Source organism: Leptopilina boulardi, unplaced genomic scaffold (genome assembly GCF_019393585.1).
Source record: "Leptopilina boulardi isolate dan_hultmark-lab unplaced genomic scaffold, ZJU_Lbou_2.1 LbouV2_403, whole genome shotgun sequence".
Lineage (NCBI taxonomy): Eukaryota > Metazoa > Arthropoda > Insecta > Hymenoptera > Figitidae > Leptopilina > Leptopilina boulardi.
In genome coordinates this window covers 486,310-504,447 of record NW_026137978.1, presented here as the reverse complement: position 1 = coordinate 504,447, position 18,138 = coordinate 486,310, and the positions used below count along the sequence as shown (strand labels likewise).

At 27.5% G+C, this 18,138-nt stretch overlaps 1 protein-coding gene across 1 annotated transcript; it reads right to left on the bottom strand.

Moving 5' to 3' along the window:
* Positions 1-777: 777 nt before the first annotated feature.
* Positions 778-17,697, bottom strand: LOC127289287 (uncharacterized). The gene is made up of 2 exons (XM_051317128.1): positions 17,457-17,697; positions 778-3,082 (listed from the first exon to the last, which is right to left on the bottom strand). Exon 2 carries the CDS (start codon positions 3,067-3,069, stop codon positions 1,087-1,089), a length of 1,983 nt encoding a protein of 660 aa, XP_051173085.1. The 5' UTR covers positions 3,070-3,082; positions 17,457-17,697; the 3' UTR covers positions 778-1,086.
* Positions 17,698-18,138: the final 441 nt, after the last annotated feature.

Here is an 18,138-nt window from a genome sequence, read left to right as displayed (position 1 = left end):
ATTCAGTTATTTTTTATTTTATTTATTTTTTTCTGCTTGTTATTTAAGGGGGAAACTCGTGTAAATGCACGTTTTTTCAGGTTTTTTTTTAAAAAAACTGGTAAAGTTTATTGAATTAAAGTAAAGCATACCTTACAGTACACAATATAAACTTTTTAAAAAAAATTTTTTATTAAAAAATATTACAAAATTGCATCGTTACAGGCGTTTGAAGTTGCATCTTTGATTTTGCGCCTTTTTGCCCACTGGCGGTAATACTAATACATGAGTTTTTGTAATGGAATATGGTTTGCGAGCAGCATACACCCATGAGCCAATTACAATAAGTTTAAACATTTTTATAGTCAATTTACAAGTAATTTCAGGGCATCTTTATGTAGTGTATGTGTGTGTGTGTCTGTATGTCACAAAATCTAGAGTACATATTATCTCTAATACACTTCAATGGATTGTCCTAAAATTTTATAGGCTTATTACAGTCATCAATACCTAAAATCAAACACAAGGATTTCCAAAAATATCAACATAATTTTTTTATGTCACTTTTTCAAAAATATTATTTTTAACCAAAAATTTTTTTACAATGAAAATATAATTTTTTTGTCCAAAAAACTGATTTCTCGCATTAAGACAAATTGAGTAACCTATATAAAGTCTACATTTTACTTAAAATCTATAAATTATATCATTTTTTAATTTTTGAAAAAAAAATTTTTTCATATCTTTTGAAATATTTTTTTTATGAAAATTTTTAATTCATTTTGTCAAAACCGTATTCCTGGCATGAAAACGAATCGATTCATGTATATAAAATTTACATTTTACCAACATTTATAAAATTGATCGCAATTTTATTTGTAATCCTTCTTTTAATCTTGAACATAAGTGCATCATGATGAGGAAGCTAAATGGTCATGAATTGAACACCTTGTTTATACTTTCATTAATTTCCTATGGATCATATTTTAATGTTACATGTTGTACTCTATGCGAATAACAACTAATACTTTCTTTCTCTTAGTTAAGTAAATATGAAATTACATTAAAAAATATTACAAAATTCATATAATATAGCTGTTACACAAATTAAAATTTGGAAATTTTCCCTGACTTTATTTGATTCAATTCACTTGAGGGGTACATTTCTTCTTTTCTATTCATACTGCTTTCCGCTTGAACTGCAACAGGATTTGTAGTAGTAGTTTTTATTACAATTTCTTCTAATTCTCTATCTAATTCTTCTCTAGTTTGTTTAGGTGTGTCTGCCATATGTATTAAGAAATGAGTTAGAGAACCCCACAGTGCTCCAAGTAGATGAAGCGACCATCCGAAAATAGAGTGAAGAGCATAACCTTGCAAAACTATCTCTATTACTCCTTTGATTATCTGGTATATGAATATAAGAAATAAGACCCCAGCACCGAATGTGCCGAAGGTAGTGAATTTTGTCCACAGTTTCGTCCAAGTGTTTTCAATAATTTTTTCTAATGCATTGTTGTCGAATAATTTTCCAAAACTTCCTCCGGAATTCGAAATTCTATACCCTTTTATTTCTCGAGCCAAATCGCTTAAAACTGCTTTCTTTTCGACGGGAAACATTATTCTCTCCCAAAGCAAATTTATGTCATATTGGGAGTATATTCCACTGGTAGCAAGATTGGCTGGAACTTCATATTCCCAAGTTGGTTTTGTTTCTGGTTTAATCACGTTTGGAGTTGTTGCTGTTGTAAGGAATGGCAGTACTTTATACCATTTTCCGGATAAGAAGAAATGAACAGGAAGTACTCGGCTGCATGGAATTTCTGTTCCAGTACCTTTCAAAATATGTGTTCTGGGACTCATAAAATAGGTTTTATTATTTCTAGAGACTTGAATTTCTGCATAACATGCTGTGCCTTGTTGAATTTGGACCTCCACTGGTAAACATTCAATTAAGTGTATTACTTCGCCAGCTACAACTGCCATGTAGCCGGCTTTCTTCATGAAGTCGTATGCAAATTCATCAGGAGAATGCATGGCGATGGATAACGAATTCTTCAATGTTTGCCTTTCTAAATTGCACTTTTGTAATAATACATCTCTGTATAAATTTTTTATCTGCGTTCTTATATGTTTTTCAATATATAGAAATTTTGAATTCATAAACAAAAAATTATCTAAATTCGATATAGTTTTTTCATTACTTGCAAAAGTTCTGCCTGGGTTCGTTTCAAAAACAATTAGCTGCGGATGTTCTGTAGTAATTAGATTGTACCCACATAAATTTTCAACACCTTTTGTCATCAAGGCAAATGTTATTTGTTTAGATGATATTGAATATACTGTCTCGGTATTATTAACTTGGTAGTCCGTCATTTTGCTTGCTATGCCTCGGTAAAGTACAGTATATTTATCAAATTTACAGATGTCCTTCGGTACTGGCTCCCAGAAGCTATTGCCTTCATCTCGATCCATGCATGTTCTCTCAGTTAGAGGACAAGCTGTTCCGGAACGTAAATGAATCTTGTTGTTTTCCAAGTTGATTCTAGCTTGATGATCGCTAAGGGTTATTGTCACAGTCCCTTGAACCACTACATTTTCCCATGTTCCATACGGATCTGAGAAAGTTGCTCCTTTACATTTACCTGTTCTATCCAAATTTCCTGCAAATAATGTTGGAATGGTAACTGTGTTATTTACCCTCAGTCCATCAATTATATGATCATCTCTAATTCTAAAGTGTCCAAACTTGTGAGCTTCTAGACAAGCCTCTCTGCTTATAGATTTGATATAATTATTTTCACCCTCTATAACTACTGATATGTGCGAAAACATTCCGCAGTGATAAACTGTGCGGTGAACTTCTATTTTACATTGGGTAACGGTCGCTTCTTTGTACGTATTAACTTGTAATAATTCAATGTATTGCTCTTGTGTGGTGATAGAAATGGGGGGCAATTCGCAACTGTCGACATCCAATAAGGACAGTGTAGTTACATTTAAATTTTGCGATGCGCAATCGTATCCGATGAATCCAGAAGATGATGGCAGCACCGAAATGATCCACAACAACAAAGATGTAGTGAACATATTCAGGTTTTTCCTATAATGACAAACAATGTTTTCATGGTATTAAAAAAATTTTAAGCACTTTAAGCATAATATACATCTATACATTATATATACATCTTTTTCTAAATCAATCTATCTATAGGGGAGACTGGGGCAAGCTGACCAGTTTATTTATTTTTGTTTGTTTAGAGAATTAATTGAAAGGAAAACTTCACTAAATATAAAAAATCAATAAACAATCTTCCCAATAAGGAAAATAATAAGATAAAATTAAATTTTCTATGGAAGAAACATCTTATTTATTATAAAACAAATAGTTTTAACTAATTGTTGTCGTTCACGAAGAAACGCCTGTCCGTGAACTTTGTAAAATTTCGTAAATCTCCGTAAAGTCGACAAAGATTCACGAAAGCGTTCACGAAGTTTCCTAGCCGATAGGTAATCTTCGTGAATTTATGTTGCAAGGGAGACAGACATAGGCCTGTGTTCAAAAAGCTCGAAACTCGATCGAGATTTTTCGAGCCTTTCGTTTTTGGAGTCGAGCCGAGTCGAGCATTATTAGTAAATTCGAGTACTCGAAAATAGTCGACTACTTGTGTAAATTGAATTTGAATATTAGATTGTTTGTAAGCTATTTACTATTTCTTCATAAATTTGTAATTTCCAATATGTAATCAATCACTTATCTGTTGATTAATTTTGTAATTTTTGCAAAACAATAAAAATTGAACGTTTAATATGCTCGAATTCACTTGAGTGCTTGAAAAATTCAAGTCATGCTCGGGCTCGACTCGGCTCGAAAAAATTTCGGCTCGACTCGTTTTGACATTCAAACTTTTTGCAAACCTCTACTAAAAAACAATTTTAATAAACATTACACGATTTTCTCACAAATTTCTTAAGAACTGATGCATAAAAATTTCTAGCGGAAGCGAAAAAACAAAATTTTGTTTATAAAATTGCACAAACACAATTAAAAAATGTCAAACTGAGGAAATAAGGTATTCTTAATATACTCTTTTTAAATTTATAATTGACATATTTTAAAGTTTGAACAATTCGGAGAAATTAACACCTGCACATGGCCGGTTTTTCCCAGTCTCAGTTAAATAATAAAATCAGAATCACACTTTTGCCTATATATTTCTCAGAATCCAAACTTTTGACGTAGTTTGTCGTTATGAACAACAAGGACCTAGATAGCACCGAATTTTGCAGGACCCGGTAAAAAGCGAGAAATATAACAAGATTTAAATTTTGAATATATTAAGCATAAGTTGATCATTTTCAATTATTCTGAATAGACGAATTTACGTTTTTACCCAATTCCCCAGTGAACATCTAAATATAAAAAATGAGTTCTTTTCTATTTCCAGTACAGATAAGTCAATAGAAAAGAATTTAAACTTCTTATTTTTCTTAATGCGCAAAGTTTATGTTTAATTATAGAAAATCAAAATTCAAGAATTTTAAAAAACGAAATCCACTATTGGAAATAGCATGAAAAAACCTTCAAAAAACATACCTGTCAAAATTTTTTTAATGCATTTATAGACAGAAAAAATTTAAATAGTAGGCAGTGTCAGTGAAAACTGATAAAATTGACCCCCTCTATCGCCCCCAAAATTTCAAAAAAGTCAAAAAATTTTTTCGGGATATTTTACTATCAGGTAGGACAACAATTTCCCCAAGTTTTACTTTTTTTCGAGAAATCTATTTTTTAACTCAGGACATTACACGTATAAAATGCCTTATATTTGTCATAAAATATATAAGGTCAAAATGAGAGAAAAACAAAATTATTTAAGAAAATTTTTAAATATTTTTTTCCTAATTCTACACATAATAAGGAACATTTTTTCTCTAAAATTTTTTTTTCCAAATGTCAATTGTTCATAAGTTATCATATTATTATCAATTGAAAAAAGGGTTATTTTTTAAACAAATGGTCATACCTTACTCAAAAATCATCGTAGAAAAATTTGATTATTTCTTCACAAACTGTATTAATTTGAAATTTACAAAAAAATGAAAATTTTTTTCCATTTTAAACAATTAAACAATGAACTTTTTTTTAATTTTCTCTTTTTTATCGTTCAAGTTAAAGATATAAGCTTTAAGATGAATATTTGACGAAGATTATATCTTTATTAGAATTAAAGATAAGTAACTTTTTGTAAAGCCCTGATATCCAGTAAGTTGGGCAAATATTATTGAGCGGCAGTGTAGATATAGTAATGTTAGTTTCATTGAGCTTCAAATGTTAACCATTTTGCCCCTATGTCCCCTATGTGAGGCAAAATTCCTGAAGTGATCCAACATTAAAGTTGAAGATTTTTGGATCGGGCTGAAATTTGCACAAACTTTAGAACTATGAGTGAGTACTTCACCCACAAATTATTATTAAGTTTTATGCAAAACTGTAAGGGGGGAGGGGGTTCAAGTTTATCGTCAAATTTGAACAGTGGATTTTTTAAAAAATCGTATTTTCTATATAAATGGATGAAAAATTTTTGACCTGTATGCTGTCGAAAGATTTTTTTGTGCTCTTTCGAATGGTGAAAATTGTTTTTTTAAATTCAAAATTTACCCCTTTTTTGAAAATCAAATATATATATTTTTTTTAAAAGAGGCACTTTTTTTACCCTCAAAATGAAGCTTAAGATATATACTTTCAATACCAAAAAAAACTAGAATGACGTTTTTTTGGTTTTCGATATATTAATTAATTAATGATTATAAAAAATGGAATATTTTACAAAGAAATAAAGTTATCTTAATTCTGAAATTAGCAATTGAAAGTTAACGTAATTCGGCATCCAACGACCCATATATGAAGTATTTTGAATGAGTAGATTGTTAATAAACAATTAGTTAAAATTGCAATTGTTTATTAACAATCTACACGGAGAAACTTTAGTTTGTAAAATTTGACATTATAATAATTATTTTTACAAAAAACCAATAGTAAGAGAGGATGAAGTGACAAAAATGACATTATTTTCTACTACTGTATTACAAAATAAATTTATCGGTATCATTTAAAAGTATAGTATATTATTAATAATTACAATAAGGAGTTGGAATGATTAATAAAAGCTATATGAATTGTAAATTAGGAAAAAGAGATATTCACAAAAAGAATTTTAAATAGAATAATTATGAAAAGTAACAGTTGAAATTTCACATATTACACTCTGTTTTAAAAATATTACTATTTTTATTGGAAAGAAGCAGAGGTGATAAAAATATTGCTCATCTTAAAATTGGTTGTTGTAACATCTAAAATTGTTTTTTGAAAACATTCCCATTGAAAATAGGAATTTTATTTCTTAGTAGCATTCGCTTGGTCGAACTTTACCGATGATGTACGAAAAATATCCGATTATTGCCGAATATAACCGATTGGGTTTAATCACGTAATAGTAATATTATCAATATGTATGTATTAAGTATATAGTTTGCAAATATGAGAAATGACTATTTTGAACATTTTATTCAATATTTAGATTTAACAAATTAGATTAATTTAAATAATAATTAAATCAAATGTATAATTTCATATAAAAAAATTATTTTTAAATATGTGTTTATTATTATTTTGTGTTTTATTAAAAATAATTTATTTATTTTAAGTGTTTCATAAAAATGTCTGAAAATCAAATATTGAAAAATTTTAATAAAAAATCAAAACAAAAAATAGTTTCAAAAAAAGTATATATCAAGTAATCATTGTAAAAAAGTAATTCTTAGAAAATTTTTTTATTATATTTATTTAAAATAATAACTTTTTAAAAAATCTAAATTTTTTGAATTATTGTTAAAATTTTGAAGAAATTTTCCAAATTTTTAATTAAAATTATTCAAAAAGTTAAACAGTGAAGGAAACACAAAATGAAATTTACTGAATAATATTTAATTTTGAGAATTTAATTTAAATTTTACTTTATTTATACTAATAATTTATATTTTAATTAATAAATTTAAATAAATTTAAAATATTAAATTTGATTTACACAGGTATTTAACATATATTTGTAGAAATTCTCTCGCAAGCGGCAATACTTTTTGTTGTTTAGTATATAAAGAAATTTTCTTTTTTCTCAAGCATGTATTGCGACGATTATGTGAATGTGTGTATTATTAAAATAAGTTATTTATATTAGTATTGTATTAAAAGCGTGCGTTCCTCAAGAATATGTAATATGTGTGATCCTTAATAAGAAATCTCTAAAGAGTAACGTAACGCGTATCCCATTGGTCGATTGTCGCCGTGGCGTCTATTCCATTGGTCGAATTCTTATTTCTCATCTTCGTCTCGCAAGAGCGTAAAACAGACACGATCTGACCGCGTACAGATTTACTGACACACAGAAATAAAAGTGGTGTGTGCGTCAGTTATCTTTGTCAAGCAACGACATTCAACTGACAGAACTTATATTTGATCGAATTTTCATATGCTCGATTTTTTGTTAAACAGAATAGCTATTTAGACAAATTCTTATTAGACAGAATTTTAATATAAAGAATTTACTTTTATCCTGAGTTTCATTTTTTAGAATTATTATTTCACAGAATTTCTATTTCATCGTTTTTTCACATTACAGAATTGTTACTTAACCTTTTTAGAATTTTCATTAATTAATTGAATGTTCGGTTATATAAAAATTCTGTCATATATAGAAAATCGGATGAACAGAAATTCTGTAAAATAATAATTCGGTCAAGTAAAAATTCGGTTAAAAGAAAATTCTATTTAATGTAATTCTAACAAATTAATTTTAGAACTTATTCATGCGCCCCAGTTAAACAAATTAAAGTAAACAAATTTTTTTTTAATAGGAATGCTATTATTATGGCGGCCTAAAAAGTGATAAATAAAAGATAGAAGTATAACTGTTGAAAGTTGCAATAAAAGAATAAATGTTTGCCAAAATAATTAAAATTATTGCGAGTAGGTATTATTTATGCCAGATTGAATCAAAATGAATCATGAAAGTTTTGAATATATTTTCGAATTGATTGAAGGTTCAAGAAGAAGTAATTCGTAAAAGCATTCAAAATTGGAAAATTTTTTTTCATTAAATATGGTTTAAAGAATGTTTTCAATGATTTAAAATATTTTAGACAACTTTGAATGTTTTTACGAATTATTTCTTCTTGGACCTTTAATTAATTCGACAAACTATTTAAAACTGTCATGTTTCATTTTGATGTAATCTGCCATAATGAATATTTGCAATAAATTGAAATATTTTATCGGACATTTATTCTTTTATTAAAATTTTTATAGTTCTACTTTTCTACGCCATAATAAAAGCATTCTAATTAAAAAAAATTGTTTGTGATTTTAATTTTTTATTTATTACTTTTTGGTTCATAAAGAAAAGTTGCTTAGGTTTGATGGTTTTCAAAATGTGTATATTTAGGTAAATATTTTTTTTAGCAAATATTATACTTCATAAACAAAGATCTTAAGAGATTCCATGAAATATTTAGAAAATTCTATAAAGTTTCTAAAAGGTGAAATATAATTTCTAAATATTTCTTTAGGTTTCTAAAAAGTTTCATCAAGTTTCTAAAAGGATCTATGAAGATTTCAGAAGATTTCTTGAAATTTTTAGATGCTTTCCTGAATTTTCTAGATATTTTCATGAAGTTTTAAAAATTTTGATGAAAATTTCCTAGATTTTTCTATTATGTTTCCAAAAAGTTCTACGAAGTTTATACATAGAAAGTTCCATAAAGATTCTAAAAGGTTATTCATTCAGTTTCTTCAAAAGTTCTACGAACTTTCTTTGTATAAAGTTCTATGAAATTTCAAGAAAGTACCATTAAGTTCCTAGAAGGTTTTATGAAGTTTCTGAATAGTTCCATGAAGTTTTTAGGAAGTTTCATGAAAACTCTAAAAAGTTCTATGAACAGAAAGTTCCATGAAGTTTCTAGAAATTTCCGTGAATATTTTAGAAGTTTTCATGAAGTTACTATAAAGTTCCATGCACATTGTTCCATGCACATTGTAGAAGGTTTTATGAAATTTCTAAAAGGCTTCATAAAACGTTGTAGAAAGTTTCATAAAGACTCTACAAGGTTTCATGAATGAAAAGTTCCACGAATTGTCTAGAAAGTTCTGTAAAGATTCTAGAAGGTTTCATTAAGTTTCTATGAAGTTCCATGAAGGCATTAAAAAGTTTCATTAAATTTTTTTTTAAATTCCACGACGTTTCTAGAAAATTCCACAAAAATTCTAGAAGGCTTCATGAAGTTTCTACGAAGTTTCATTAACTTTCTAGAAAGTTTTATGAAAACTCTAAAAAGTTTCATTAAGTTTCTTGAAAATTCTAGAAAGTTTCTAGAAAGTTCAGTTAAGTTTTAAGAAAGTTTCATAAAGACTCTATATGGTTTCATGAATAGAAAGTTCCATAAAGATTCTAGATCATTTCATTAAGTTCCTAGAAAGTTCCATGAAGTTCTTAGAAAGTTTCATGAAAACTCTGAAAAGTTCTATGAACAGAAAGTTCCATGAAGTTTCTAGAAAATTCAAATGAAAACCCTAAAAAGTTTTATGAGGTTTCTAGAAGGTTCCATAAAGTATATAGATAATTCCATGAAGATAGTACAAGGTATTGTGAATATAATGTTCCACAAAGTTTCTCAAAAATTTCAAGAAATTTCTATAAGTTTTTATAAATTTACTAGAACGTTCTATGAAGATTCTAAAAGTTTTCATTAAGTTTCTAGATGGTTCTATGTCCTTTCTAGAAAATGACAAACCAATTTCATATAAAAGCATTCTAATAAAATGTCGACTTTTGAGAGTATTGACATCATAAATTCCGGTCAAATAAATTATTATCGACAAAAGATTGAACTTTTGACTAATTTTCAATCATACTCTCTAAATTTGAATAAGCTAAAATTTCACTGTTTGAAACAGCGAATAAGGTTTTCACTGCAAATCAGCGGATACAGCTAATAAAATAGCGAAACACGAATCGGCGAACATCGGTGATTTTCGTCGGAAGATAAATTTATTTTTAAAATGGAGTATTCCACTGATTGAAATAGTTGTTAGTCGCTAATTCGCAGCTGCATACTTATAGCTTTTTCAATCAGCGACTATTCGCTGCCAATCAGCGGATTTTAGCTGATTCAAATTTAGAGAGTAACACATTTTGACATTTGCAATATGAATATTCTTTACTTATTTCTGGTCAAGCACGAAATACAAACTTAAAAGGCGCGCGCAGTCTACGTCTAGTATATACATATAATACTAGCTGTCGCACCCGTCTTCGACGGTTATAATATTTAGATTTAATAAATTTTGAAATTTATAATTACATCCAACTATACGTGTTCTCCTGTATTAAAATATCTTTTTATAAATTTTTAATTATTATTTATTCAATTCAATTTAATTTTTTCACTGCTTTTAATAAAATTAAAATAATTTAAAATTGTATTTAATTTTATAGTATTGAAAATAAAAATTATTTTAATCAATACAATTTAAATTAAAATTTTAAAAAACTTTAAAAATTATTTGAAGAATAAATTTTTAATAGAAAAATTTCTTTTAAAAATTTATTCTTCAAATAATTTTTAAAGTTTTTTAAAATTTTAATTTAAATTGTATTGATTAAAATAATTTTTATTTTCAATACTATAAAATTAAATACAATTTTAAATTATTTTAATTTTATTAAAAGCAGTGAAAAAATTAAATTGAATTGAATAAATAATAATTAAAAATTTATAAAAAGATATTTTAATACAGGAGAACACGTATAGTTGGATGTAATTATGAAAATAATTTAATTTTATTATATCTATTATATTATATTTAAGTTTATTTAGTTTATTTAGTTTTATTATATTTAAAAATAATTTGTATCTATAATAATAATAATAATAATAATATTCAATAATAATAATAATAATTTAAATATAATAATTGTTAATTTCAAAGAGTAAAAAAGTAATTTTCGATTTTTTATTTTTACAATATCTGATTTCATATTCAGATTTGCAATTATTAATTTTAAAATTCTGATAAAATTCTTAAATTAAAATTCTTAAAATTTCTTGTTACAAGCATACTTAATTGGTCACAAAATTTAAAAAAAAGAACGTTTAGTAAAGAATTATCAAAAAATAAAAAATGTTAAATTTTAAAAATTTTTTGAAAGTGTCATATTTTTGTTTAAATTAATATTTTTCATTGGTGTGCAGCTAAGATTGCGTTTAATACCCAACAGACTAAAAACATTATTGTTTTACTTATAAAAAGTTGAACATAACGAATTCTTATATTACAATGTTATTAAAAAAATTGGAAATTCAAAAATTTGATTTAGACTTTTAAATTCAGACTATTTATTAATTTAATAAAAAAATTGATTGTATTTATGTGAAAAAATTAGGTACAAATAGTTTCAAATCAATCTTACAAAAAATAAAAAATTTGCATTTTTTTGATTTTTTAAAATTTTTTGAAAAAATGTCATAACTTTCGTTCATGTTAATATTTTTTAATCAAATATGGCTAAGATTTTAAGTTACGTTAAGACTGAATACACTGCCAAGTTTCACCTCAATCGGTTGAGCCGTTTTAAAGTTTTGCCGGTACAAAATATTGACGACAGACAGACAGATAGACAGACAGACAGAATTTTTATTTATGGCATATTTGTTATCTTTACTACTTAAAATGATAAACTATGCAAGAAAAAATTAATTTGGAGCAATGTACAGACAAAAGTCTGATTTTATTAATATAGATAATATGTTTACTGTGATATTTGAAGGTGCAACTTGGAATATATAATATCGACTATGGTAAAATTTAGTATGTAGTAGTAATTTTTTTTCTATTATTGTGGAGGACTAAAAACTTTTATGTCAATATTCCCAAAACACTATAGTAATTTTATTTTCACATGGGATGGATATTTACCATAGTTTTTGTAAATTTCATAATTCTTTTTCAGTTATTAATATATTTATAAAGCTCGTTTTCAACGATTCACCAACTTCAGTTTCCTATTTTTTTTATTAAAATTTTCTACTGTTTAGAAATATAAATCCATAATTATTATATTACTCTTTCCAAATTAAGAATACTCACTCAGTATAATATTTAAATAGTAATTTTCACAAAGGTAACGCTATATCCTCGTTTACTATTGGCTTTTTGTAAAATTTAGTATTATAATATCAAATTTTATAAATTAAAGTTTCTCCGTGTACTTATCCAAAATAGTTCATATAGGTCTCTTTGGGTTCGAAATTACCTTAACTTTCAATTGGTAAGTACATACGATAACATTATTTCTTTGTAATATATTTCATTTTTATTGTTATTCAACTAAAACTGAACCAAAATACTTGTTCTTTAGCCTACTGTACTTTAGTACATCCATAGTTTGTCTATAGGGAAATGTAATTAAAAAGTATTGCGCAGCGCTAGCTGCCATACAAATCATGTGCGCATGAAAATATATTTTTAAGTTTACCATAAAAATTTTGTGTAATGTTAGAATCACAGTGGGCAAAAAACCTTGTTCGTTTTAATAACGCTTTTAGAACATTTGGCGGACATGAAAAGTTCTAAAAACGTCCTTACAACGTTTTTAGAACGAACATGCTTTTTGCCCACTGGGAAGAAAAACTTTCAGGAAATTTATTTTTCTAACTTTCAACAAATTAACAGTGTTAACTTAAACTTTGAGGACATTTGAAACTTGCAAACTTATCGCCATTAACTTCCTGTAAAGTTCGGTGCTATTTAAACAAAAATGTCCATTAAAAAATTTGTGTATCTATATATGTTAGCAATATTTTGTTCCAGCATCATGTATGTATGAACGGATTAATCGATTGAAATGAAACTTGACAGTCTCTTAGATATTAGTCTAACTTAAAATCTTAGCCATTCCCGATTAAGATAGTTATTTATGTGTCAAGGGCGCAAAAGTAGGGGAATCGAGACTCTTTTGAGTTCGACGTATGAACGAAGCGAATGCGACAATCGAGTGAGTCGAGATTTCCCTATTTGCGCCCATGTCCTATATATAAAATTTTTATAACAATTTGCGTCAAAAACTCAACTAAATTGCTGTGATGGAAGTGGAAAGTGTGCGTAAAAGTACGATTTCCCCTCCTTTTAAGCACTAGAGCGTACTCTCTAAATTGAAATAGTGACTATTCGCTTATTCCTAGCTGCATACTCTGCGATGATTAAAATAGCGACTATTGGCTAGGAATCAGCGACTATTCGCTAGTAAAAAGCGAATTTTCAATGAGTAATTATTCACTTATTCCCAGCTGCATACTCTGCGCTAAGAATAAGCGAATAGTCACTAATTCAAAGCGAATAGTCGCTAATTTAGATTTAGAGAGTAAAAGACAGCGATTTAGTCGAGTTTTTGAAGCAAGGTGTTATAAAAAATATTAATTTGTATGGAAGAGGTATGCTACGTTTTTAATAATTCGAAAAATCAAAAATTTTCAAAAGTATTATTACACTTTAGAAGCATTAAAAAAAGGGTTCAAACAAAAATTGTTTTCTTGTCAATTACTTTATTAAAAGGAAAGAAACCTTCTGTAAAATATTAAAAATGAACACATCTTCAAGAAAAAATAAAAAAAAAATGTTTATTGGATTTTTCTGGCCACCTGAGGGCACTGAAGTCAAACAAAAAAAATTTGGTCAATTGTCGGACAAGCTGCAGCCTCTTAGGGTCATCGGATTTAAAAACAAAAAAAGCGTTTTAAAGACAAGTCCAACATGTGAAATGTAAACAAACATGAAAATGGAAGAAATGACTGCCTATTTTGTGCACGCCTTTTTTTGAAACGAGATAACAATTTTTCTTTCTCTATGCAGAAATAGAAAATTGTTAAATAAAATTATAAAATTACATCTTAATTAACTATAATAAAATGAAAATTAAATTGTTTTAGACATTTTCTCAAGGTTACGAAAAGAGAATATCTGACGCATGAACGATGAGGACATAGGTGGGAGAAATAGTGTGGGAAGGGGTAAAAGACCTAGTCTCTGTCCTCTGGTGGGGGTGTAATTGAGGGTTGACGTGCAATAAGAGGATACGCATGAAAGTGAAAGTCCCCGCGTATAGCGATTCTGCGGCTGCGCGAGGGGCTAAAGAAAATCCTGCGCGTCCCCTTATTGCACGTGAACCCTCAATTTCAGAATTTTACCCTTTCCAACATGAGACCAGTACATGAGCCATTCCATTACTGGCTCAAGTAGATTTTCTTTTTGATTAATACTAGTTCACAAAAAGTTCTAGAGTGAACCTGATGAATCTTTTTGTTTAAATATTTAGCTTATAATAATTTTTTCACCTTGATTTTATTTTTCAAATTTTTTTTTTTTTTCATTTTTTCTTTTCTGTGGATAAAATTATTTAAACAAAAAGTTTCCTGAGACCAATTCCAAAACATTTTGCAAGATTTTCTTATTGTTTTCATAAATGCAATAAACCAAAAAAAAATTTTAAACGATTAAAATAAAAATAAATGAATTTGTTTATAAAAAATTAATATTTTTTAAAATAAAAATTTAAAAAAATTTTCTTGACAACACTTGTTAAAAATCAAAAACAACTTTTATTTTCTTAAAACAGTTTTTCAAAAATTCTTTTTGATGCAAATATATATGTGATTAAAAATAGATATTATACTTTTGAAAAAAACCAAAATTTAAAAATTTTTACCCGAAAATTTATAAATATTTATTAGTTAGTTGACTAATTTAATTAATATTTAACTTGTGTTGGGTTACTAAAAATTTCAGGCACTTTTTCCTAAGTATACCAAAAAAGTATTACTTAGAGCAGAGATTTCACTATTGCAGTGAAACTTATCTCTGTTCCAGTTAAAGCTTTCTTTTCGTATACAATAAATTACAAAACTGACAGTACTGAACCAGTAGTGGTTACCAGTACTGGTGTAGTAAACTTTTGATTGTGTGGAAAAATTAATGAAAATTGAAGAAAAGTTCTCATGTAGCGTTGCCAGATATTTTGATTATATTATGAAAAATATTTTTAGAAATTAATTTATTTGCATGTCTTATATATATTTAATGACACTTTTTTAACATTATATTCATTATATATTTATTTTGTATCATACAAATTTTGGTCATTTTCTTAATGTAAGAAAATTGTAATTGACAAATATGTATGACAAAGCAAGGAATTCCCTTAAGAACCAATGTTAAAAAAACTAAATCGGTCATAACTTTTTCCACAAGTACCTGCAAGTATCAAAAATTTAACTGCATCTCTATATAAGCTTTATTCCCAATAGTACGTAATATTGCAGTAATATTAAAATGTCCACCTCATGGTAATATTACCGGTTAATATAACTGTAATATTACACGCTTACTTTCACAGCATCGGATATTTAAGGATATTCCTGCGATATCCTAGGGATATCCATTTGATTCCGGCGGTTTGGACTTCCCTAGGATATCATCTGGATATCCTAGGGATATCGAAACCGCCGAAATAAAATAAATATCCCTAAGATGTCCCAGCGATATCCTTAAATATTCGGTGGTGTGAGGGTATTTGAAATACATAAAAATTTCAATCCCTTATATTAAAATGCAAAAAAAGATAATAATTAATCACTCAAATAGTCTTAAGTGATTTTTGAAATTTTTGTAATATTACTGTAATGTTACCGTAATATTAACCGGTAATATTACCACTCTCTGAATTTCAATTATCGACTTTTCGCTTATTCGTAGCTGCATACTTTGGGCTGATTTAAATAGCGACTATTCGCTAGTAATAAGCGAATTTTCAATGAATTAACTTATTCACTTATTCCCAGTTGCATACTCTGCGCTAAGAATAATCGAATATTTACTAATTCAAAGCTAATAGTCGCTAATTCAGATTTAGAGAACGAATTTGTAGCATCTTAATTTGTAAGATTCATTCGAGTTCAGAAAAATCTTAATACAAGATTTTCTTTTTACTGTGTAGAAATAATTTATCATGTGAACGGAAAATATAAAGAAAACAAGGCTGTACTGATAAAAGTAATTGAAATTTTTTGAAAGGCCTAAGAGACAAAAGAGCATAAAAAATCAGTATTTCTACTAGGACATTACCGATATTTTCTGAGTGTCCCGAATTCCGTTAAAAAAAGGTTCAACCTGTTACATTATTTTTGGAATAGAAAACTCAAAATCGATGAAAATTCGATCTTTCAAATTTGTCGGGTATTAGGACTTTAAGAAGTAAAATGCAAGCATAAAATGAACTCTCCAAATTTGAATTAGCAACTACTCGCTTATTCGTATACCTGCTTACTCTGGGGTGATTAAGGGGGGTATGTTTAATTTGGTGTAAAAATGGCACTTTTTTGATAATTTTTTTCGGAGATATAAAGTGTGTTACTTTATTAACTTAATTTCCTTAACTTAAATATTTGAAATAAATTTTCTTAAATTCTCCTTCAAAAATATTGCAAATTAAACGAGTGTCAGTAAATCTCTTCAGGCGCCTCGTAAAAAAATGGATTTGCAGTGTTCAACGTAACTCGCAACAGAATCATCTAAATTTGAAAAAAAAATTTTTGTTCAAGGACATGTTTTTGAGGTAACTACGAGAGGTTTTTTTTTATTTTTCGGAGCACTTTAAACCCAAAAACTCGATTTTCGATGAAAAAATCGATCTATTTTTTACTGTATAATTATTAATTATTTAAAAAAAAGTTCTCGTAGTTACCTGGGGAATTTAGCCAAGAAGAACTGTGCCAAATTTCAGAACGATCGGTTCTGTAGATTTTGAGATATCGTAAACACGGACTTCACAAAGGTCATTTCGAGAAAAACGCAATTTTAAATTTTGACAATTTTTAAAATTTGACTTCAGATTCGTTATCAGCGACTCCAAAAATTATACATACACATTAACGACATCAGAAAACATTCAGAAATGTCCGCAAAATGTTAAACACAAACTACATTCAAAATATACGAAAACACAGCCCGCGGAGCAACCGACACCTGAATGTTCAAATGCTCATAACTTCGTCAATTTTGTTCCGTTCGGCTTAAAATTTTTACACAATATTCTTGAAATACTATATATTCATTTAAAAAATTTGAAGAAAATACAAAGAAAAATTAAATACCATACCCCCCCTTAAAATAGCGACTATTCACTAGCAATCAGCGAATTTTCAATGAGTGATTATTCACTTATTCCCAGCTGCATATTCTGCGCTAAGAATAAGCGAATAGTCACTAATTCAAAGCGAATAGTCGCTAATTCAAATTTAGAGAGAAAAAATAAAATTTGGTATTATATCTACTTTTCTTAAAAGTAACTATTATATTTGTTCAAACTTACTTTTTGGACAATATAGTTGATATATTGTATATTTTTTATATTATAACTGGATTAATGCCTTTAGTATGGTGTATGAAGATACTTGTTTCAGATGATTAAACATGTTTAAAACTGTTCACAGATATTCCATGATTTAGCTAATGTTGTTATAAAATATTAAGCTATAAATTCTTAATTGACAAAATTGCACCTTAGTAGATTTTTAATGATATTTAATTTGAAATAAAAAACTTTTTTTTTAAATTACTAGATATTACAGAGTGAACTGTCTGTTTGACACTAAAAACCTTTATTATTGTATGGCTTCTTGTAACACAACTTTTGGAAGGTTAGAAATATCTGTAAAGAGAAAAACGTTTCTGTTTGGTCTATATACATAGACGACGGGAAAGCGTGGGCGGTTACATGCTCTAATTCTACGTTTGGTCCTATAAGATTCAACATGATGTTCCCACCCTAGAGAATTTCTTTTAAGGGGAGAGACTTGTGAAAATTCCAACCCATCAAAATTTGTAATGTTTAGGGGTGTCGACTTTTTTCTGATATTATGAAGTATTAAAAATTATAATATACTTTTAAAAATTTTGGAACAATTAATTACTTATTAATTTCTTAAATAAAACTTTAAAGTTTCTAAACATAAAATTTTAACTTTTTTCATAATTGTTATGACTTTTTTATT